At 49.7% G+C, this 17,018-nt stretch overlaps 8 protein-coding genes across 8 annotated transcripts; 5 read left to right on the forward strand and 3 right to left on the reverse strand.

The window, feature by feature from the left end:
* Positions 1-147: 147 nt before the first annotated feature.
* On the forward strand, positions 148-1,632 carry N7519_009564 (splicing factor ESS-2 family protein; the record flags this gene model as incomplete). Its single annotated transcript, XM_057296337.1, has 1 exon — positions 148-1,632. The coding sequence occupies one exon, from the start codon at positions 148-150 to the stop codon at positions 1,630-1,632; it is 1,485 nt and encodes a 494-aa protein (XP_057144219.1).
* A 515-nt stretch (positions 1,633-2,147) lies between these two features.
* N7519_009565 (uncharacterized protein) lies at positions 2,148-2,802 on the forward strand (the record flags this gene model as incomplete). The annotated part of the gene is made up of 2 exons (XM_057296338.1): positions 2,148-2,637; positions 2,732-2,802. 2 exons carry the CDS (start codon positions 2,148-2,150, stop codon positions 2,800-2,802), a joined length of 561 nt encoding a protein of 186 aa, XP_057144220.1.
* A 165-nt stretch (positions 2,803-2,967) lies between these two features.
* N7519_009566 (magnesium transporter CorA family protein) lies at positions 2,968-7,853 on the reverse strand (the record flags this gene model as incomplete). The annotated part of the gene is made up of 4 exons (XM_057296339.1): positions 2,968-3,632; positions 3,686-4,292; positions 4,324-5,022; positions 5,952-7,853. The coding sequence occupies 4 exons, from the start codon at positions 7,851-7,853 to the stop codon at positions 2,968-2,970; spliced, it is 3,873 nt and encodes a 1,290-aa protein (XP_057144221.1).
* Positions 7,854-9,278: 1,425 nt separating this feature from the next.
* On the forward strand, positions 9,279-10,523 carry N7519_009567 (homoserine kinase; the record flags this gene model as incomplete). The annotated part of the gene is made up of 3 exons (XM_057296340.1): positions 9,279-9,696; positions 9,824-10,122; positions 10,179-10,523. 3 exons carry the CDS (start codon positions 9,279-9,281, stop codon positions 10,521-10,523), a joined length of 1,062 nt encoding a protein of 353 aa, XP_057144222.1.
* Positions 10,524-11,196: 673 nt separating this feature from the next.
* On the forward strand, positions 11,197-11,645 carry N7519_009568 (signal peptidase complex subunit 1; the record flags this gene model as incomplete). Its single annotated transcript, XM_057296341.1, has 3 exons — positions 11,197-11,244; positions 11,327-11,386; positions 11,448-11,645. The coding sequence occupies 3 exons, from the start codon at positions 11,197-11,199 to the stop codon at positions 11,643-11,645; spliced, it is 306 nt and encodes a 101-aa protein (XP_057144223.1).
* Positions 11,646-11,919: 274 nt separating this feature from the next.
* N7519_009569 (SCF ubiquitin ligase complex subunit HRT1) lies at positions 11,920-12,455 on the reverse strand (the record flags this gene model as incomplete). The annotated part of the gene is made up of 4 exons (XM_057296342.1): positions 11,920-12,018; positions 12,084-12,154; positions 12,216-12,294; positions 12,351-12,455. The coding sequence occupies 4 exons, from the start codon at positions 12,453-12,455 to the stop codon at positions 11,920-11,922; spliced, it is 354 nt and encodes a 117-aa protein (XP_057144224.1).
* A 761-nt stretch (positions 12,456-13,216) lies between these two features.
* On the forward strand, positions 13,217-14,608 carry N7519_009570 (uncharacterized protein; the record flags this gene model as incomplete). Its single annotated transcript, XM_057296343.1, has 1 exon — positions 13,217-14,608. The coding sequence occupies one exon, from the start codon at positions 13,217-13,219 to the stop codon at positions 14,606-14,608; it is 1,392 nt and encodes a 463-aa protein (XP_057144225.1).
* Positions 14,609-16,257: 1,649 nt separating this feature from the next.
* Positions 16,258-16,788, reverse strand: N7519_009571 (uncharacterized protein; the record flags this gene model as incomplete). The annotated part of the gene is made up of 1 exon (XM_057296344.1): positions 16,258-16,788. One exon carries the CDS (start codon positions 16,786-16,788, stop codon positions 16,258-16,260), a length of 531 nt encoding a protein of 176 aa, XP_057144226.1.
* Positions 16,789-17,018: the final 230 nt, after the last annotated feature.

Genomic DNA, 17,018 nt, shown 5'->3' on the forward strand with positions numbered 1-17,018 from the left:
CTATGCAATACAATATGTTAATGGCGTCTGAAGTATGTTTGCCTAAAGCGGTTAGACCGCTATCATATGACCCGCTATCTTATCGCCACCAACTCACCAACTTGTCTCTCTTTTCTTACTCTCTCTCCAACTCTTTGATCTACAAACATGGCGTCTTCTTCTTCACAGGAGCTAGTTAAGCAATCTGCTGGCCAGCTTATGCCTCCTCCACCACCCCCGAAACGAATCAAACGCCCCGCGACTGTTCTCGACGAAGACGTCTACACCAACACTTTGTCCCACATTATTGCCCGCGACTTCTTTCCGGGGTTACTCGAAACACAGATCAAGCAAGAGTATCTAGAAGCCCTTGAATCAAAAGATAAAGCATGGATCGCAAGTTCAAAGAAGAAGTTGACGGATGTCATGCGAACGCCCACTCCCGGGTCTAATGCGAGACGGAAATCAGACTATGCATCTGTCCCGAGCACACCCCAGCATTTCCCGGCCGGACGGGCTGGTGATACTCCACATGGCTGGGGAGGCGATACCCCCATGTCCGTCATATCTACTTCCACATCAGCAACCGAAACACAAGACCGGAATATTCCCGATGTGTCGAACATGGGACTGGTCGCCTTCCAAGCAAAGTATACCAGTGAAGACAACGAGTCCTTCAACAAAGTCCTCGACAAGCAGAACGAAAAGCGACGGGAGAAATATCCCTGGCTTTGGAGCGGAAACAAAATCCCCTCGGCCCGACAAATTGCGCACCAACAACAAGAAATCAAGCGCATCACAGCTCAAGGTGGAAAGCCGGAAATGGGCCTTATCAAACGAGACGAGAATGTCCAGCCCGCTCTCAAAACAGACCTGGATGCTCGCCCCGCAAAACCAAACACGTGGAAAAGCCGCCCAGACAACACCCTAATGTTCCTTCCCTCCTCGGTGGAGGATACCCACGAGACACTTGCGCAGAAAGCAGAAATTACATCCCGAGCAGGCCCCAAGCGAACACTCTACCAAAATACAAGACTGCTAGACCCACATGCAGCAGCAGCAGCGGACGCCGCCAACGCCGTGCCCCCTTCGCCCTCACTATCCGCCATCCAAGACGCCATCGCCGGCCGACCGCGTCTCAGCGAGTCCGAAGCCGCATCCGCCTTCGCAGGAAGCGAAACCCCGAGGGTGAATGGATACGCCTTCGTCGACGAGGACGAGCCCGAGCCTGAATTCACATATGGCTCCAGCTCCAAAACCGACGACGACATGGAAGCTGACTGGCGCCTTCTCGGACCGACCTCTGAAAAGCCAAATCCCTTCCAGCTTGGCGAGACTCGCAAGCGCGAAGCCCTGCATCACCGCATGGTCGATCGAGTGGCTCGAAACAAGCGTGCTGAAAAGGCCGCCCGCGTTACGAAGACACCTGTCTCGTTGACACCGCGATTTGCTAGTAGTCCTCGGCTTGACTTTGGTTCTGCTTCTACACCTGGAGCTGGCTCTAGTAGGGGCTCTGTCTATGGTGGAGGGCATCAGGGAAAGATGCTTACGCCTGCAGCGCAGAAGCTGTTGCAGCAGGTTGGGACGCCGAGGCCTAGAGAGCGGAAGTCTGGACTGGGGAATGTTTGGACGCCCACGCCGAAGCGAAAGTGATGGTAGTTCATGACTTGACTTTATTTTCTATTTTTTAGCTGCATGATACCACGGAGTTGATAGACTCTAACGGCGTTTGATTCTTTGCATATCATTTATCCCAGGAAACAATCACAGATGCCAGTACTGGACATACTGTTACCTTTTTTTAGCCAAATTTTGCATAGTATGGGCATTGGTATACATATTCTTACAAGATTATCAGTTCAAACAATATAGACTAAGTCCTCGATATTGAAGTTGGACATCGGAACGAACAGGAACCGCACGAAAACAGTCCTTACCCGGGCCCGGTACTTCTTCGGCTCTTCTTCTTCTTCACTACGACAAGCCCATAAATATATACGTCTTTGCGCAATTGAATACTTGGAAAGCTTAGATTTGGCCTGAAGTTGTGGGTTTGCACTATACAATTTCTCAACGGTACTAACGAGATAACAGATTCCAACTTGAGACTTGATTAGTCTCTATATAATTCCATTTGCTTGTATTGATTTTTTATCTGGTATATCAAAATGAGCATCGAGACACCAGAGAGCGAAACTGCTTCATTGGCATCAGGATCAGGACCTGCTACTGCATCTGAAAATATCTCCAAAGCCAAAGACATCATCGCTCCAATAAAGACACCAGCAGAAGAAGAAAAAGAGAAAGACACATCCAAATCTTCAATATACTCCCCAGCAAACCTACTCTCAAGTCTCCTCTCCCCATTCTCTTTCTCAAGCACGTCTCCAGACTCGACCACCACAACATCCCCAAACAACGACAAAGAGAAAGAGAAAGAGAAAGCCAAGAGTCCAACTAAAATATCAATCGAAACTCCAACCTCAGACTCAACACAATCAACCCCAGAGCCATATTGCACCCCGGAAGAAACAACCCTCTTCAAAACCCTCTACAAAACCCGTCTAACAAAAACCCGCACAAAACAACTCCTCCGCGCAGGAGAGCGAGAATATAATGACCCACCGCCTCCACCAGCACTGGGTGATTGCTGCGGGAGTTCGTGTGATCCTTGTGTTAGGGATTTGTGGAAGCAAGAGATTGGGATTTGGAGGGAAAGATGGGGGGGATCGGGGCGTTGAAGACGGGGTAGGAGTTTCGACAGACGAGAAGAAGGGTGAGAAGAAAGAAGAGAAATTGGCGAGGAAAGATCTGGAATGGTGATTTGCTGGTCACATGTGTACATTATGCTCTATTATATCCAAATCCAAACGCAATATTTTAGTGTACAGGGAATTAGGTTGAGTTCCTGCTAACTAGAGATAAAAGGCAAGGAAGAAAATAAATCGTGGACTCCGACAGCATACACAGTAGTCAATATGTACCTATCTACAGCAAATACATAACCCCCATAACGACCAGACTAAACACCCAATCCCAAGCACCCAGCTTCGCACCAAGATTCAAATAGTACACAGCCCCGAGATAAGAGCAAGTGATGATACCATCTGAATTCCGATAGCCATAGGAAGCATTCATCCACGCGCCCTCAGGACACCCGAAGCCAAGTGCAGACGGACAATCCTTAACCAGGGTATGACAGATATCCTGACAGGGCAGGATCTCCTTATAGGGACCGGGCTTGATCTTCTCATCGATGATAGAATTGCGGGATGTATTCGATGCCACGGATTGACGGTACGGACTGTCATCCGGCAGAGAAGAGCCATTGATGAAGGGCTGGCCTGCGTTACGGACGGCCAGGTAGTTGGCGTCGCTACTGTAGTCCGCGCAGCGGGGGATCGTGACACCGCAGAGCCATTGTTTGTAGGATCTTGCGCAGTCGTCGCAGTTGACAGCGAGGGAGAACATAGATTCTTCGTTTGTTTTGCATTGGACTTGTTGGAGGGAATAGATGAAGTTCTGATAGAAGGCGGCAGCGTGGTCGTCGTAGATTGTGCGGAGCTTGTCGACGCTTAGTTTGGGGTTTGAGGGGACTGCGTATGCGACTTCCGAGCAGAAGGTTAGGTTGAATAACACGGCGCAGTTGTCATCTGAGGATGGTTAGATGGGATCTTTCTTTTTGTGGTTTCCTGGGCTTGCTCACCTGCTTTGGTCGTGAAATTCATCGGTTGCCATACCTTGCCGCCGCCGCCGATGATGCCATTCCCGGACGCGGTCGAATTGCCCACCATTGCAAGAAGACCGCTGTACGATGAACTCTGGTTCAGGCCAGTAATGTAGAACTGTTCTTTGGGCTTATTGCCAAGTCCGCGATTGGTCATGCCGACCTCGGTTGAATTGCTGATTCGGCCCACCTGCGAAAGTGTGTCGAGGGCGCAGAACGATTTCTCCAAGCCCTGCAGTGCTGTATCGTTGATGTTGTGGGCAAACATAGTATACGGAGGCACAATATCCATCCATTGCTGGTAATTTGTGGAGTTTTCCGCGGACTGGGTCAGGTTGTTCGTCACTAGCAGCGCGGCTGACACGTCTGCGTCGATGAAGAATAGATTTGGGTCATTGTCCACGATATTGTGGAAAAAGTCATCGATAGATGCTGCGATCTGGTACGTGTAACTTCCGGTGTAGTCGGTTGAATTAGGCGCTGCAACGCCGATGAAAACGTCGCTGTCCGTGTCTACTGTGATTCCCACATACCCGCCAACAGCAGTGTGTATATCTTGCTGCGAGTCGTCTTTGCCTGGGCCTGGCTGTTGCAGTTTCTCTGATTTCGACACATACACTTGCAACTGCGGGAACCCACCTTGTGAGTCGGTTTTGTTGGTATGTGGTTTTTTTGCAGGTCGTGAGCGACAAGTAGACTGTCGTCAACGCTCGCTTTGAGAAGTCCTCGTCTCGTTTCCGTAGCTCAGATGCTGAGTCATCGGCATCGTTATCTTCATCCGTAGCATTCATGTATGCAGGAAGACCCGCGCCTTTAGGATCGTGTTTGCCGTTCACCACGGTCTTGGGCAGGTAGTACCAGTGGACAGCGCCGATCTCGAGCGGGTCCTTCGACTCCTCGAACTGATTGTTGCCCAATGCTTTCACGGCATTAGGGTATCTGCGAACGAGCTCCAGCCCATTTGACTCGCCATCTTCGTCGACACTGTCGCGAAGTTCCAGCCCATTGAACGAGTCCAGCGCAAATGGGAGTCCGGCCCCGTCGCTGGTATCCACCCCTCGGAGGTTTAAAGTGCTCTCTGTATCTGGGCCATTGGGGGCATCGGAATAGGCATAGGCAACCGAGTCGCAGGTGAGTGCGAAAAGAATGAAGATCGCGCTAATCGTTGCAGTAATATAGCACTGCAGCGCGTTGTATTGGCGTCGCATGGAAGGACGGCGGGGAGGGTGTCGCTGCACAGCCAATGGGCAGAATTGGAGTTGGCGAGCAAACTTATCACTGGCAAGCGGTGGTATACACCAGCTGTAAACCTCTTCCTGGAGGCAAAATCAGCGGCTGCATGTAGTCGACGTAAAGAGTTGTTTGGACGAGGCTGGTTATCGTGGAAAATGCCTGTCTTATCAATTCAGCTGCCTTGCTGCCTGATTCGGGGTACGTAGGGCTACACCTACATGTAGGTAACTACATGTACCTACTCCGTACTTGTACTATTATTCCCCTGCCAGCTATGGCTCTTCTATCTTAGCTGCAGCTTTTATGACGGGACTCAGAGCCAGGGTCTCTCGAGTAAATTGCGTTGAGGATACTATCCAATCAGGTCGCTAAACTCCTACAGGGACACGCAGCCGAGAATGTAAATGAACAAAGGAACATCGATCAGACAGCTCAGACCCTGTGATCCTTGCAAGGTGCTTAAATGCATTTCCTCAGTGCGCCGACCATGACTGCACATAACCTCAGCCCTCGGAGCCTCACTTTCCCTAAGATCGAGTACGTACGTTGGACATACTCAACTACCGCCCCCTACCGTTGCAAGCTATCAAAGACATCCAAACAACAGGGCAACTCAGCCGCATGGTAAAGGGTGGCTGTGCAGTCAGCCCATGCGATCCCGAGGTCAAGTATGTACAACAAGCCGGGGTTTGGTATAAAGCCATTCATGTCCTCCAGTCCATTGAAAGAGGCTTGGGAAAAGGCCACCTTTCTACGTTTGAGACGGGCAGTGGACTACAAATTTCAATAAGACTATACCCAGATTTTTTGGGAAGAATATGGAAAATTTATTCTAACAAAAGGTATTGTAGCTTGAAAATAAAACGAAAAATTCAAGACTATCACAGTCAAGGAACATGCAAATGCAAAGGAAAAACAGTCAAGGAAAAATAGAACATAATTAGCAGAAAACGAGAAAACAAAACAAAAACAATCAAACCAGCTTCTGCCAGCGGGCTAAACCAAAACTCACAACAACAATGCCTGCTATCACTCCAAGAATGCCGAACCACCAATTCAATCCTTCTGCGTGGGCGCCGGGAACTTCTACGTTCATACCGAACAGACCAGTGATCAAATTCATGGGGACCAGGATCGTAGCAATCAGGGTGACCTTGCTGAGAACCTTGTTGACGTGGTTTCCCAGCACCAAGTTGGTGACATTCAGCTGAGCCAAGTAATTGGTATGAGACCGGCTGAGCATTTTTTCGAAATGCGCCAAGTTCGACATCATAGTCACGACGTGATCCTGGATATCACCCAGGTAAAGACCAATATCACCACGGGGAGTAACCGAGTACTGCTCGTTACAGCGCTTCGAGAATCCACGAATGACATCGGCCTTGCCGCCTAGCAGGCGCATCAAGCTCATGACCTTCTTGCGCAGGCCTCCAATGCGAGGGAGGAACGATTCGAAATCGTCAACTCGGGCGATGAACACGTGGTCTTCGATCGCCTCGGACTCCAATTCCACATCTCGAATGACGGGGCCGAAGCTATCCACGATGTCGTCGATCATCGCGTAACAAATCCAGTCACTACTGAGAGCCACATAGTCTCGCAGCTTTCCAATACGTTTCCGAACATTGGCTGCGTGGGGGTTGTCCTCAAAAGAGAAAGTGAGGACACCGTCTCGGAAGACAACCATGTAGAAATTAACAGGCTCAAGGAATTCCTCACTTGTTTTGTCCGTCTGGAAGAAGGTCCGGAAACAGACAAAGTAGTACTGTTTGAACAGTTCAACCTTCTCGCGGGCTTCCTGGGTTTGAATATCCTCCGTTGTCAGCGGGTGAATAGAGAAAGCCCGGGAGATAGCTCCCAATTCCTCATCGGTGGGGTTAGCCACATCCAACCACCACACACCTCCCTCAGGTCCAAGCTCGAAAAGATCCCGGAAGGTTTCGCCAGGGAGCACTAGATCTCCCAAATCGGCAGCATGCACTGTGCTTTGAGATTCGGATGAAAAGAACCCAAAGCGAGAGCGCTGGTTGACATTCTGGCGTGTTTTAAACCGCTCCTTTTCGTCTGTAACCGCGGATTCCTTCTTTCCATCTTCACTCAGTGTATCAGACGAGCCATTCTTTTTCATTGCACCTATCTCAGGGCTTTCGGCGCCAGGGCGGAGATCGTAAAATATGCGCGGCCTCTTGCTCTGTGAGCTCATGCTGTACTTGCGGCGATCGGCATCGGCGACTTTAATGCTCGGATTCAGAGCCACAAACTCCTCGAGCTCCTCGTAATCGATGACGGGAATACGGCCTGGCTCCTCGAAGCAGGCCTCTTCTGCTGTGTCGAATGGCACATCACCCAACTGAGGGTGAATGGCGCTGGCATTGCTGAAAGTTGGACGCCGGTTGTGGGTACCACCCGAAACGGTGCGCTGCAGAATAGCTTCTAGGTCGGGAGGCGCATGGCTATCCAGGGTATTGGCACGCTCACGGCGACGCGGATCGGCAAAAGCCTCAACTGAATTGGGAGGAGAGGAAGATCGAGCGGACACGGACGAGGCAGCAGAAGCGTTGGCGAGATCCGGGTTCACAATGCTGATGCGACGAGGAGTCTGGTAGGTTGCGTTATGGTCGACTGAGAACCGTCGACCGAGACCATTCAACTCATTCAACGAACGATTGTCGTCGGCATTTTCGAAGTCTCGGGGAATCGGACCGTCTCTTCGAGCATCTTGTGCACTGAGCAAATCTGGACGATCGAGAATTTCAGGACCTTGAGTGGTATCGTGCGGGCTGTAAGAACGCTCGACCGGTACCTCAATGCGTGGAGGTGTCTGCATCTGGAGGCGGTGATCGTCCAGTTCGGGGACCGGGGTACTGTACCTGGTCAGGTACATGTACCTCTCGGATGTAGGAGACTCGGACATGGTGAGCTCTCCGTATATGGGGATTCAACGAAAGCGATTAGGGCGCCAGATTGGCGGATTTTTGCGAGTTTGGTTTAGTGATGTTTGCTCTATGATAGCACGACGGCCGGAGCAGACGAAAGCCGGTAAGAGGTTCGTTCAAGGGTGACGGCCCTCCATCCATAAGCCAGACCCTTCACGAGGGTCTGGCGTTACCGACTAACGTCTGGCGGCCACAATAATGATGTTCCTGAAACCCAGTTAGGGGGGTCTGGTGTCGCCCCCGCCGAAGACCCGGAACTTGGGGCCTGCAAGAGGGTGGAGGAGAGAGGCCTTGGAGTAGCGAAGTCCCGCCAACTTGAAGAAGTGGGAGGATGAGGAGCTTGGTAGCTCCAGGGTTGCTGTTAGACGAGAGGCGCGAAAGGCGGGAAGTTGAACGTTAACGTTCGAGTTCGAGTCCTCTTTTGATATCAATTGAAATTTCTAGTTCAAGTTAAAAAAAGAAAAAGAAAAAGTTGGTAGTGGAATTTAGTGGGAAAGGCGGGAGTGGAAAAAGGAAAAAAGAGAAAAAGCTGTAAACGAAGTGGCAAAGATCAAAAGTCAATGATGCCGAGGTGGTTCCGCCCACTGAGTCACCCACGGGATATTAAAAGAGTTTGGGACTGGATATTCAAATATAAAAGAACCTCAGGGGCTGGATTAAGAGGAGAAAATAAGAAAACAAGTGGGGGTTTTCGAATTAATATGAGAAAACGGGAGACAACGCTCAGTGAAAAATTTGCAAGCGGGTACAACACCCCACCGTTTCAGCAGATAAAGGACTTAAAAAGGTCTATAAGAGAACGGAGTATAACCTATTCTTGACTAGACTGGACTAGGCTACTTTTTTTCTTGATATAGTAATGCTTTGAGGCATTTTGTGTCGAATGTTATCTACTACGGAGTACTCCGCGGCTTTGACTTCTTACATTTCCCCTCTATGGGCTGCCCTCTATACAACATACAATATAGATACTACGATCCATGCACGTATTAGCCTTTGCATCTTGTCGCCCTTGGTACTTTGGCATTTCCAGGTTACAACATATATGACACAGTAATATTACTCTAGAAGTTATCTCGGTAATAAACACCCCCTTTTTTCTCATGTTTCGCATGGATGTTTAATGTAAGACGAAGTATAGAGTCAGAGTCAAAAAACACACCGACAATATGTATACAACATATACAACATCTAAATGTATGCGATCGGATCTGGCAATCTGACATGTTAACAAGTCAAATCCAATCCAAATCCTCAAAGAACTCGGGAAAAGTCTCCACTCAACTTTCCGACGTCGGCCAATTTTTTTGTGCCAAGACATTCAGAGTCACATACCGGACTATCAGACGATCTTTGTATATTTTGTGTGTGTTTGGACCCTGACACTTGGAACATATACTATCATGTCTTCCTTCGTGATCAAGATCCCTTGTTCCTCTGCCAACATTGGCCCTGGGTTTGATGTGATCGGCTTGGCATTGTCCCTCCACCTGGATCTCCACGTCACAATCGAGGCCAAACCCTCGTCCCAGGAACCCTTCAACTGCGCCATTACCTATGAGGACCAAAGCAAGAGTGTTGAGCAGATCAGTCTCGACCCAGAAGTCAATCTGATCACCCGTGTAGCCCTGTATGTCCTCAGATGCCATGACCAGCGGGCCTTCCCCGTCGAGACCAAGGTGCATATCGTCAACCCCATCCCGTTAGGCCGGGGTCTGGGCTCCTCTGGTACCGCCGTGGTCGCCGGTGTCATGCTGGGCAATGAGGTTGGTAAGCTGGGTCTGAGCAAGGAACGGTTACTCGATTATTGTTTGATGATTGGTAGGTTGGATATGTTTTTATGTGCCCTTTTATGTGCCCCTCATCTGAGTCTTCGGGGAAAGGAAAAACAAAAAAAGAAAAGAAAATCATGATTCGTATGTCGTACATCTTACTAACGTCAGAACAGAGCGGCACCCCGATAACGTGGCTGCCTCCCTCTTCGGTGGTTTCGTGGGCACCTATCTGAATGAGCTTAAGCCCGAGGACGTGGCACGCAAAGAGATCCCCCTCAGTGAAGTCCTGCCCGCTCCCGCAGGTGGTGTGGACACAGGCATTAGACCCCCCGAGCCACCCATGGCCATTGGTCATTACAGGAAGTTCAACTGGGCTCCAGAGATCAAGGCCATTGCCATTATCCCTGACTTTGTGGTGCCTACTGCCAACGCCCGTAATGTCCTCCCGCAGAGCTACTCGAGAGAGGACGTGGTATGTGGATGTTCAGAATTGATAAACTATCTGATCTCAGACTAATTTCCGGCTAGGTCTTCAACCTCCAGCGCGCCGCACTCCTTCCTGCGGCCTTGGGAAGTTCCCCGCCGGATCCTGATATGATCTTCCTCGCCATGCAGGATAAGGTGCACCAGCCGTATCGCAAGACGCTGATCCCAGGCTTGACTGAGATCCTCCAATTCATGACGCCCGCCACTCAACCCGGTCTGCTAGGAATTTGTCTATCCGGTGCCGGACCTACCATCCTGGCACTGGCCACGGAGCGCTTCACCGAGATTGCTGACCGCATCATCGCACAGTTCGCTTCCAACGGTATCTCGTGCCAATGGAAGCTGCTGGAGCCCGCTCATGATGGCGCAACGGTCGCCTATAACTAAAAGTCGGTGCCTTTCGTATCGTCATAACACGACCGCTACCTGCAATTCAGCGCTTCGCCGTGCTTGACATACAAGCACGTCGGCAGCATTGGAGCATTGGGACCTGAGGAGAATCCGTATCTGGTTGGCTATGGGAAGGAAGATTTCTTCCCCAACCGCCACCACATGGGTCATGCAAGATCTCGTTCTCACCGCTCCTTGCTCCTCGCATTGCAGGTGCATGTGAGCCTTCCGACACGGCAAGTTGGGTTCGGGCTACGTTTGGATTTGCAGGGTCTTGTACACTGGTGCGCAATTGAAGGCCGAGATTTTCGAGGCTAGCTTTCCGTCAGCAGTGTTCTGACTCGGGTAGACCGTTTGTTTTTTTCGGCTCTAGACATAGATGACAGATGACATCGAATGAAATCATGATCAACCACGTAACCATTAAAGTTCAATATCGGGTCAACTTTCTCACATCCCATTTGGGACAAAATTACATGTATGTTGCAACCTTGTATTCCGTACTTCGTACGTGGTTTGGCGGAGTGCCGTGTATGTACAATGTAGAGAACAAGGCGGTCCGACGTGGCAGAAGGCAAATGACACCATTGCGATAAGCCGCCTCGGGCATCGATCAAGGGATCCTCGAACCTGGCGTATTGACCTCGAATCTGATAAACTTGCTTCAAACATGGATGAACTACTCGCCCCTATTCAGGATGTCATTGAAGGCCAAATCGTACGCCCAACTGCCCCTCCTCCATTCATTGTCATTGCTCCGCGCGTCTGGACGATCCAAGCTAACAAGATCTCGATAACAGGACTTCCACGGCCAACGTCTAGCAGAGCTACTTTCAACCGTCTTGCTGGTTATCTCGGGGGTATGTTGTACGAATATGAGTCTTGTATTACCAGAACTAACGATTATTGTATCTGTTCTAGGCCGCCAGCTTCGTCATCGGATACATCTACCAGGACATCCACCTTACGTTATGGACCGGTTTGGCAGGCACATTGTTTACAGCTTTCGTCGTTGTCCCACCCTGGCCGGTATATAACCGCAACCCAGAGAAGTGGCTGGGCTCAACAAGCGCGAATGCAACTCCGGGTATAACTGTGGACGGGGTGAAGGTGCAATAAGCTATCGTTGAGAAACTGTCAAGCGTATTAATCATTGGAAGAATTTGGGCAGCGCTCTTGTCTGCTACGAAATATGAGAATGGGAAACTATGCAGCTGGCTCGAGACATCAATCGCTCGAACGCCTGCGAATCCCTAAGCCGTTGTAAAGGTCCAGACGCGTCTTCAAAAAAAAGAAAAAAAAGTATCAAGTTATAGCCATTGAGCATGCGGCATCAGCCAGAAATCGTGAATTTGTATCGTGTAGTGTCTTTGAAACCCCCCCGTGCCCCTCTTTACCGGCCGTACTTCTGGAACTCCCAGTCTCGGTTGTCTAGCGGGCAGACTTGGCGGGTCTTCAGCCATCTCGATATACAGTGGAAGTGGAATGCGTGCTATAGAAATGGAGTAATTAGCTTATGATCAAATGGTCGGATGGGGTCGATGCGGAGGTCCTCACGTTGCAGATACCCCAGGCAACAGTGCACTCTTCCGTTGTTGATGATCCTTGGTTGGCCTGGCATTCGATGCCTGTTTCATCGGTCGGTCAGCTTGTAAGATAAGAGAGCTTCGGAGGGTAGTTTCAGCGTACACAAGTCCATGATGTGGTTTCGGCAAATGGCACAGTTGTCGACGACGATATCCCAAGCCCACAGGGCAACAGCGTTCCACTTAACGATGACAAGTCAGTATTATGAGTCGCTGCGAGCAGTAGGTTTTTGTGTACCTTCTTGACCTCGAACTTCTTCTTGTCCGCATTATCGGAGCCCTTGGCGACGGCCTTGCCCTTGGATGAGCCAGTAGCGGCTTCCTTCATCTCCACGTCTGTCATATTGAGGTTCTCGAAATTTGGATGGTCTCAGTTTGAAATGCTTGGCGCCAGACGACAGAAGCTAGCTGAGGTGGGGGGGATCAGAACTGTGACTGACGTAAGTGAGGCTCCGATGCCCAGGTTTGGGCGGTGATGGAGGGCGGTGATTGTAGTGTAGGGAGTCGAGATAGAACGGACGAGGTACCTTTCCTGGGGGAGCTAAAACAAGAGATATCTCCAAAGGTACTCAATGCACAAAAAGCGACAATGCGACCCTGTCCAGCAGTTGATAGTTCTGTTTGACTTGGTTTGTTCTTGATATCGCGAAGCAGGTGGCGTCCTTAGTCATCGAGATGAGATCGGGGTCCCCTCGTTTGTCTGCATTCGATGGTCTTTCCCTTCAACCAACAACAATGATTCAATCTTCCTTACCTTCTCTTCTTTTTTCCTCTTTTAGAGATGTCTACAGTTGATCTTCGTTTTTGACTTTTGTCACGCTCCCCATTTCATAGACAAGTTCTTTCAATAGACTGTCTATCTCTGCCTTTGAGCGACATCTGCTTGACTCAACTTGCGACTCTTCATTCCCTCAGTTTGATACATGTCACTTTTCCTGCTTCCCCGGCGTTGCCATATCTAATATTGTCGACACCTGCTGAGCAGTGATCTGACTCATTTTGCTGCAATCTCCGCATCTTCTGCCTTTTACTGCTTCGTCATAGCGTTGCTTTTTCTCTTTACCTCTCTCTTCAGGCTGCCTATTTTTCAAGCCAACCGTCGAAATGTCGACCCAATCTCCTCATCCTCCGACCCCTAAGGGATCGCGCAACAACCGCCGTCCTCAGAAGAAGAATACGACCCCTCACGCCCAGAAACCGGCACTCCTCTCTACTCCCCCATCATCCCCTCCCCATAACATGAGCCCCGGAGTCATCCAGGTGGATCCTTCAAACTTCAACTCTTCGAAGAAGAAGCCCATGCGTTCAGGCAAGAAGCCCCGAGACAACAAGGCTTCACCTGCCCCGCACTCTGGATACCACAGCAACGGGTACAACAGCGGTCCACGACAGACACCAACCCGCCCCGCTGTCACCTCTCCTCAGACAAAACCGAGCGCAGCCTATGCGGGACCGACGTTCCACGCATCGCCTGCACCATCTGCTTTACCCATTCCCAGTTTTTTCTCTAAGTCGGCTCCTGATGCCAATCTGGTCCCGCCCATAGAGACCGATAGTGACGATGCGGACGTGGACCCTGAATTAGAGATGACTCCGTCCAAACCTCGCAACCGCAACAACCAATCCAAGGGCGAAGAACACAAGCCTTCCCCTCTTGACTTCCTTTTCAAGGCTGCTGTGCAAGCCAGAGATCAAAAGTCCACGAGCAGCCCTGAGGTGAATAAGGTCCTTCAGTCTCCCCAGACCGAACCCAGGGTCGTGCGGCCCAACCCTGATGGCATGTTTACGTTTGAAATGGGAAACTCTGACTACAACCGCAACTCAAACATTGGTCCTTCTTTCGCTCCTTCTTATCAAGATCGTATGAATGCACTGCGACCCTCGAGTACCCCCCAGTCGTCTGATATGACTGAGGAGGAGCGACGAACCAAGACCGAGGAGTTGAAGCACCTGTTGCTCAATCCACCCCCACAGAAGCCGCCTTCCTCGGCTTATGCTTCGCATGAATACGCTGGGCCCTTTGGGCCCCGTCCTTCCAATGTGCCGCCCTATGCCACTCCTATGCGGACCTCATCTGGCCCTCAGTTGACCCCGTCTCATGGCTCATTCTCTTCTCCCCAGCTGCAGCAGCAGCAGATTCCTCAGAACAATGGACGCCCTCACTATCAATACTCCACCCACTCTCACTCACCCCTGCGCCGTGAGGTTGACATGGTCCCGCCCCCTTCGATGCCTCCGTATCGTGGCCCCGTCTCCAATAACGCCTCGAACGGAGGTTCCCCGGCGCCATATGGCAATCAGTACATGGCAACGTCACAGCAGCAGCAGTCTGGCTATGCTTCACCTCAGCCAAACCATGCCTCGACTTCATTCCAAATGCCGATCAACTCGCCATCTCCTTCTCGGGTGGTGGACACTAGGCAAATCGAGAATGACATTCGTCGGGTCTTGAAGCTTGATGCCTCGGGACCCCCAGTTACTCAGAGCTCTGCGTAGCTCCATATTCCTCTTTCCCGTGACAATTTCCTCTCTTGATATTGTCTGTCCTCTCCTTTTTGTTAACTTTCCTTTTTCGTTGAATGGCCTCTTTCTTTCTTTCTGTTTTTCTTTCTGTTTTTCTGTTTTTCTTTTTCTTTTTTTTTCTCTCTCACTTTGTTTTTCTTATCTCTTTGAATCTAGTTTGATTTTGCTCTGTTCCTTCTTGCATTTTGTTCATACGGGCATCCTCGACTGGTCTCGGGACCCTCGGTTGGTTATTTTAGTCTTCCTTTCCCGCGACGGGGTGCTCATTGTTTCTTTCCATACGTCTCTTGCGGCAATGTTCACCATGATGATAATGCACGGCACTGGCTGCTTGGTAAATTGATGAGGTGATAGTTTAACGCCTTTTCTCCATCGTTCGGCGTCGTGGTTTTTCCCGGTGGCGCGCCTGGTTTTGGCTTGGGGCCTGGAGGGATGCTAACAAATGCATGATGTTGCTGTTTTATGTTGATGTTTATCTTTTACTTTTCGTTTGCTTTCTTGTTGTTTTGGGCCTTCCTGCTGCTATCAGCTTTACTATCTGTTTTGTTTGGTCGAAGTAGCGGTCAGCCTCGGTGAGCCTTTCCAAGACTGACACGGGGCTGATCTCACACTTCATACCTTTGTGTATCCTCATCACTCGTTTCATGAGGATTGAATTTGTCTAAATATCTGACTAGTCCACATCGGTGTGCTTTTGTGCCCGTTGCTCAATCCGATAATCATCACTGGTCAGATTTTGGTTCCGTTTATGGAGTGCAAGTAGTAGTCCTACATAGTAGCCAAGTAGATCTGATGCTAAGTTATGGATAACCTTGGAAGTCTCCACTGCGACAATATACTATCAAGCGGTATAATAACTAAAGGAAATGAAAAGCATGAAGCTAAGTCTGAAAGTCGAGTTGATCGTTCATCAGTTGTACATGTGGTTCTTGCCAAAGTACATTTTTAATTTCAGACAGTCAGATAAGACTGCTACACCAAAGATACTACATGTAAACAGAACTTGTCTCACCGCGCTATATTACATTTCCGTTCGTTGTTCTGGGCTTACCCCGTCATATGTCTCCACTAGAAATGATTATCCAACAGGCATAGCGGAGATGAGAATAGCGGAGATGCCGTTAGTTCCAAGATCTGAGCATAACATATAATAGGGGATGACGAAAACTCGTAGGGGCACAGTCACAGATACCCGGGGAGATGAAGAGAGACGAACCCAGGGGGGTTGCGTTGCCAAGTGGAAAGAAAAGAGGAGAAAAGGGATGCCAGCCCTATATAGCCAGTGCGTGACGTGGAATAGTCTCAACAGCACGGGAAGTTGGGGCAACACATTAGTGTCAAGAGCACCCCTGGAAGAGAGAACACAGGAGTTCAAGATGTTGAAAGTCACCATAGAAGCAGCAATGCCTTGCTCACCGGTTGAACTGATGCAAAAGAGAGAGACAACCAGTAAAGAGCTCGTTCATCCGCATGCATCATTGGGCGTCGGGCCGTACATATGTAATCCTTGGGGTGAAGAAGGATGCATCCTGTATATGTACATGTATGTGACAGCTCTAGACGGATAATCAAAAAAAGCCCAAGTCATTATAACTTCCATCTTCAACCGGATAGAAAGCTCTCTATCCACCCAAAAAGCTGTCAAACTCATCATCATCATCGCTATCCGGAAGTAGTGTTACCACCTTTACATGTCGCATTGGATCAATGATCTTTTCATCCGAGCTCTCTTGGGGCGGCGGAGCATCCAGCAACGTCTGTAAAGACTCTTCGTCGATCATCATACACATGCGATACTGAGTACAATAGCCTTGATCCTCCTGTTGACCAACCCAGCATCGGAAATGTGCGCGGATTGAGTCTATCGAAGCTCCGTCAAATCTCGGATGGTTCATGACGATTGGACGGTGCTGAGCCCAGATCTCGTGATATGTAGTGAGGTCTGTATTCGTTGAGGTATTGTTTTCTGAGGAGACGCATTCAGAGTATAGCCCCTGTTTCATGTAGGAGTTGAGAAGGTCGATAATCCGGAGGAATGCGGCATTGGAATGGGGAGTATATGTGGTGCGGTAAATGACATAGCCCCATGTCGATCCGTTCCTAGTGCTCGCGTGAAGGTGCTTCGTAGGCCAGGAAAGCCCATTGAGATTCATTGCGATGTGCTAAATGAAAGACAGGACCATACAGAAGATGGATAGGAAGAAAAGAGCCGCGAAGTACATTTATTTAGTTCTACTATTCTCCACCGGCCCTGACACTAGTGCACAGCCGAAAAGGGCTGTTCATGACTAATTTTATAATTTGGCCCCTTCATATACGAAAGTTCTTCGATGTAGATACATACCCGATTGAGACGAGTAGACTTCACAGTACACAAGACTAC

This window comes from Penicillium mononematosum, assembly GCF_028829835.1.
Source record: "Penicillium mononematosum strain IBT 11891 chromosome Unknown utg000005l:1.0-9366267.0:1.0-9372171.0, whole genome shotgun sequence".
NCBI classification, from domain to species: Eukaryota; Fungi; Ascomycota; class Eurotiomycetes; order Eurotiales; family Aspergillaceae; genus Penicillium; species Penicillium mononematosum.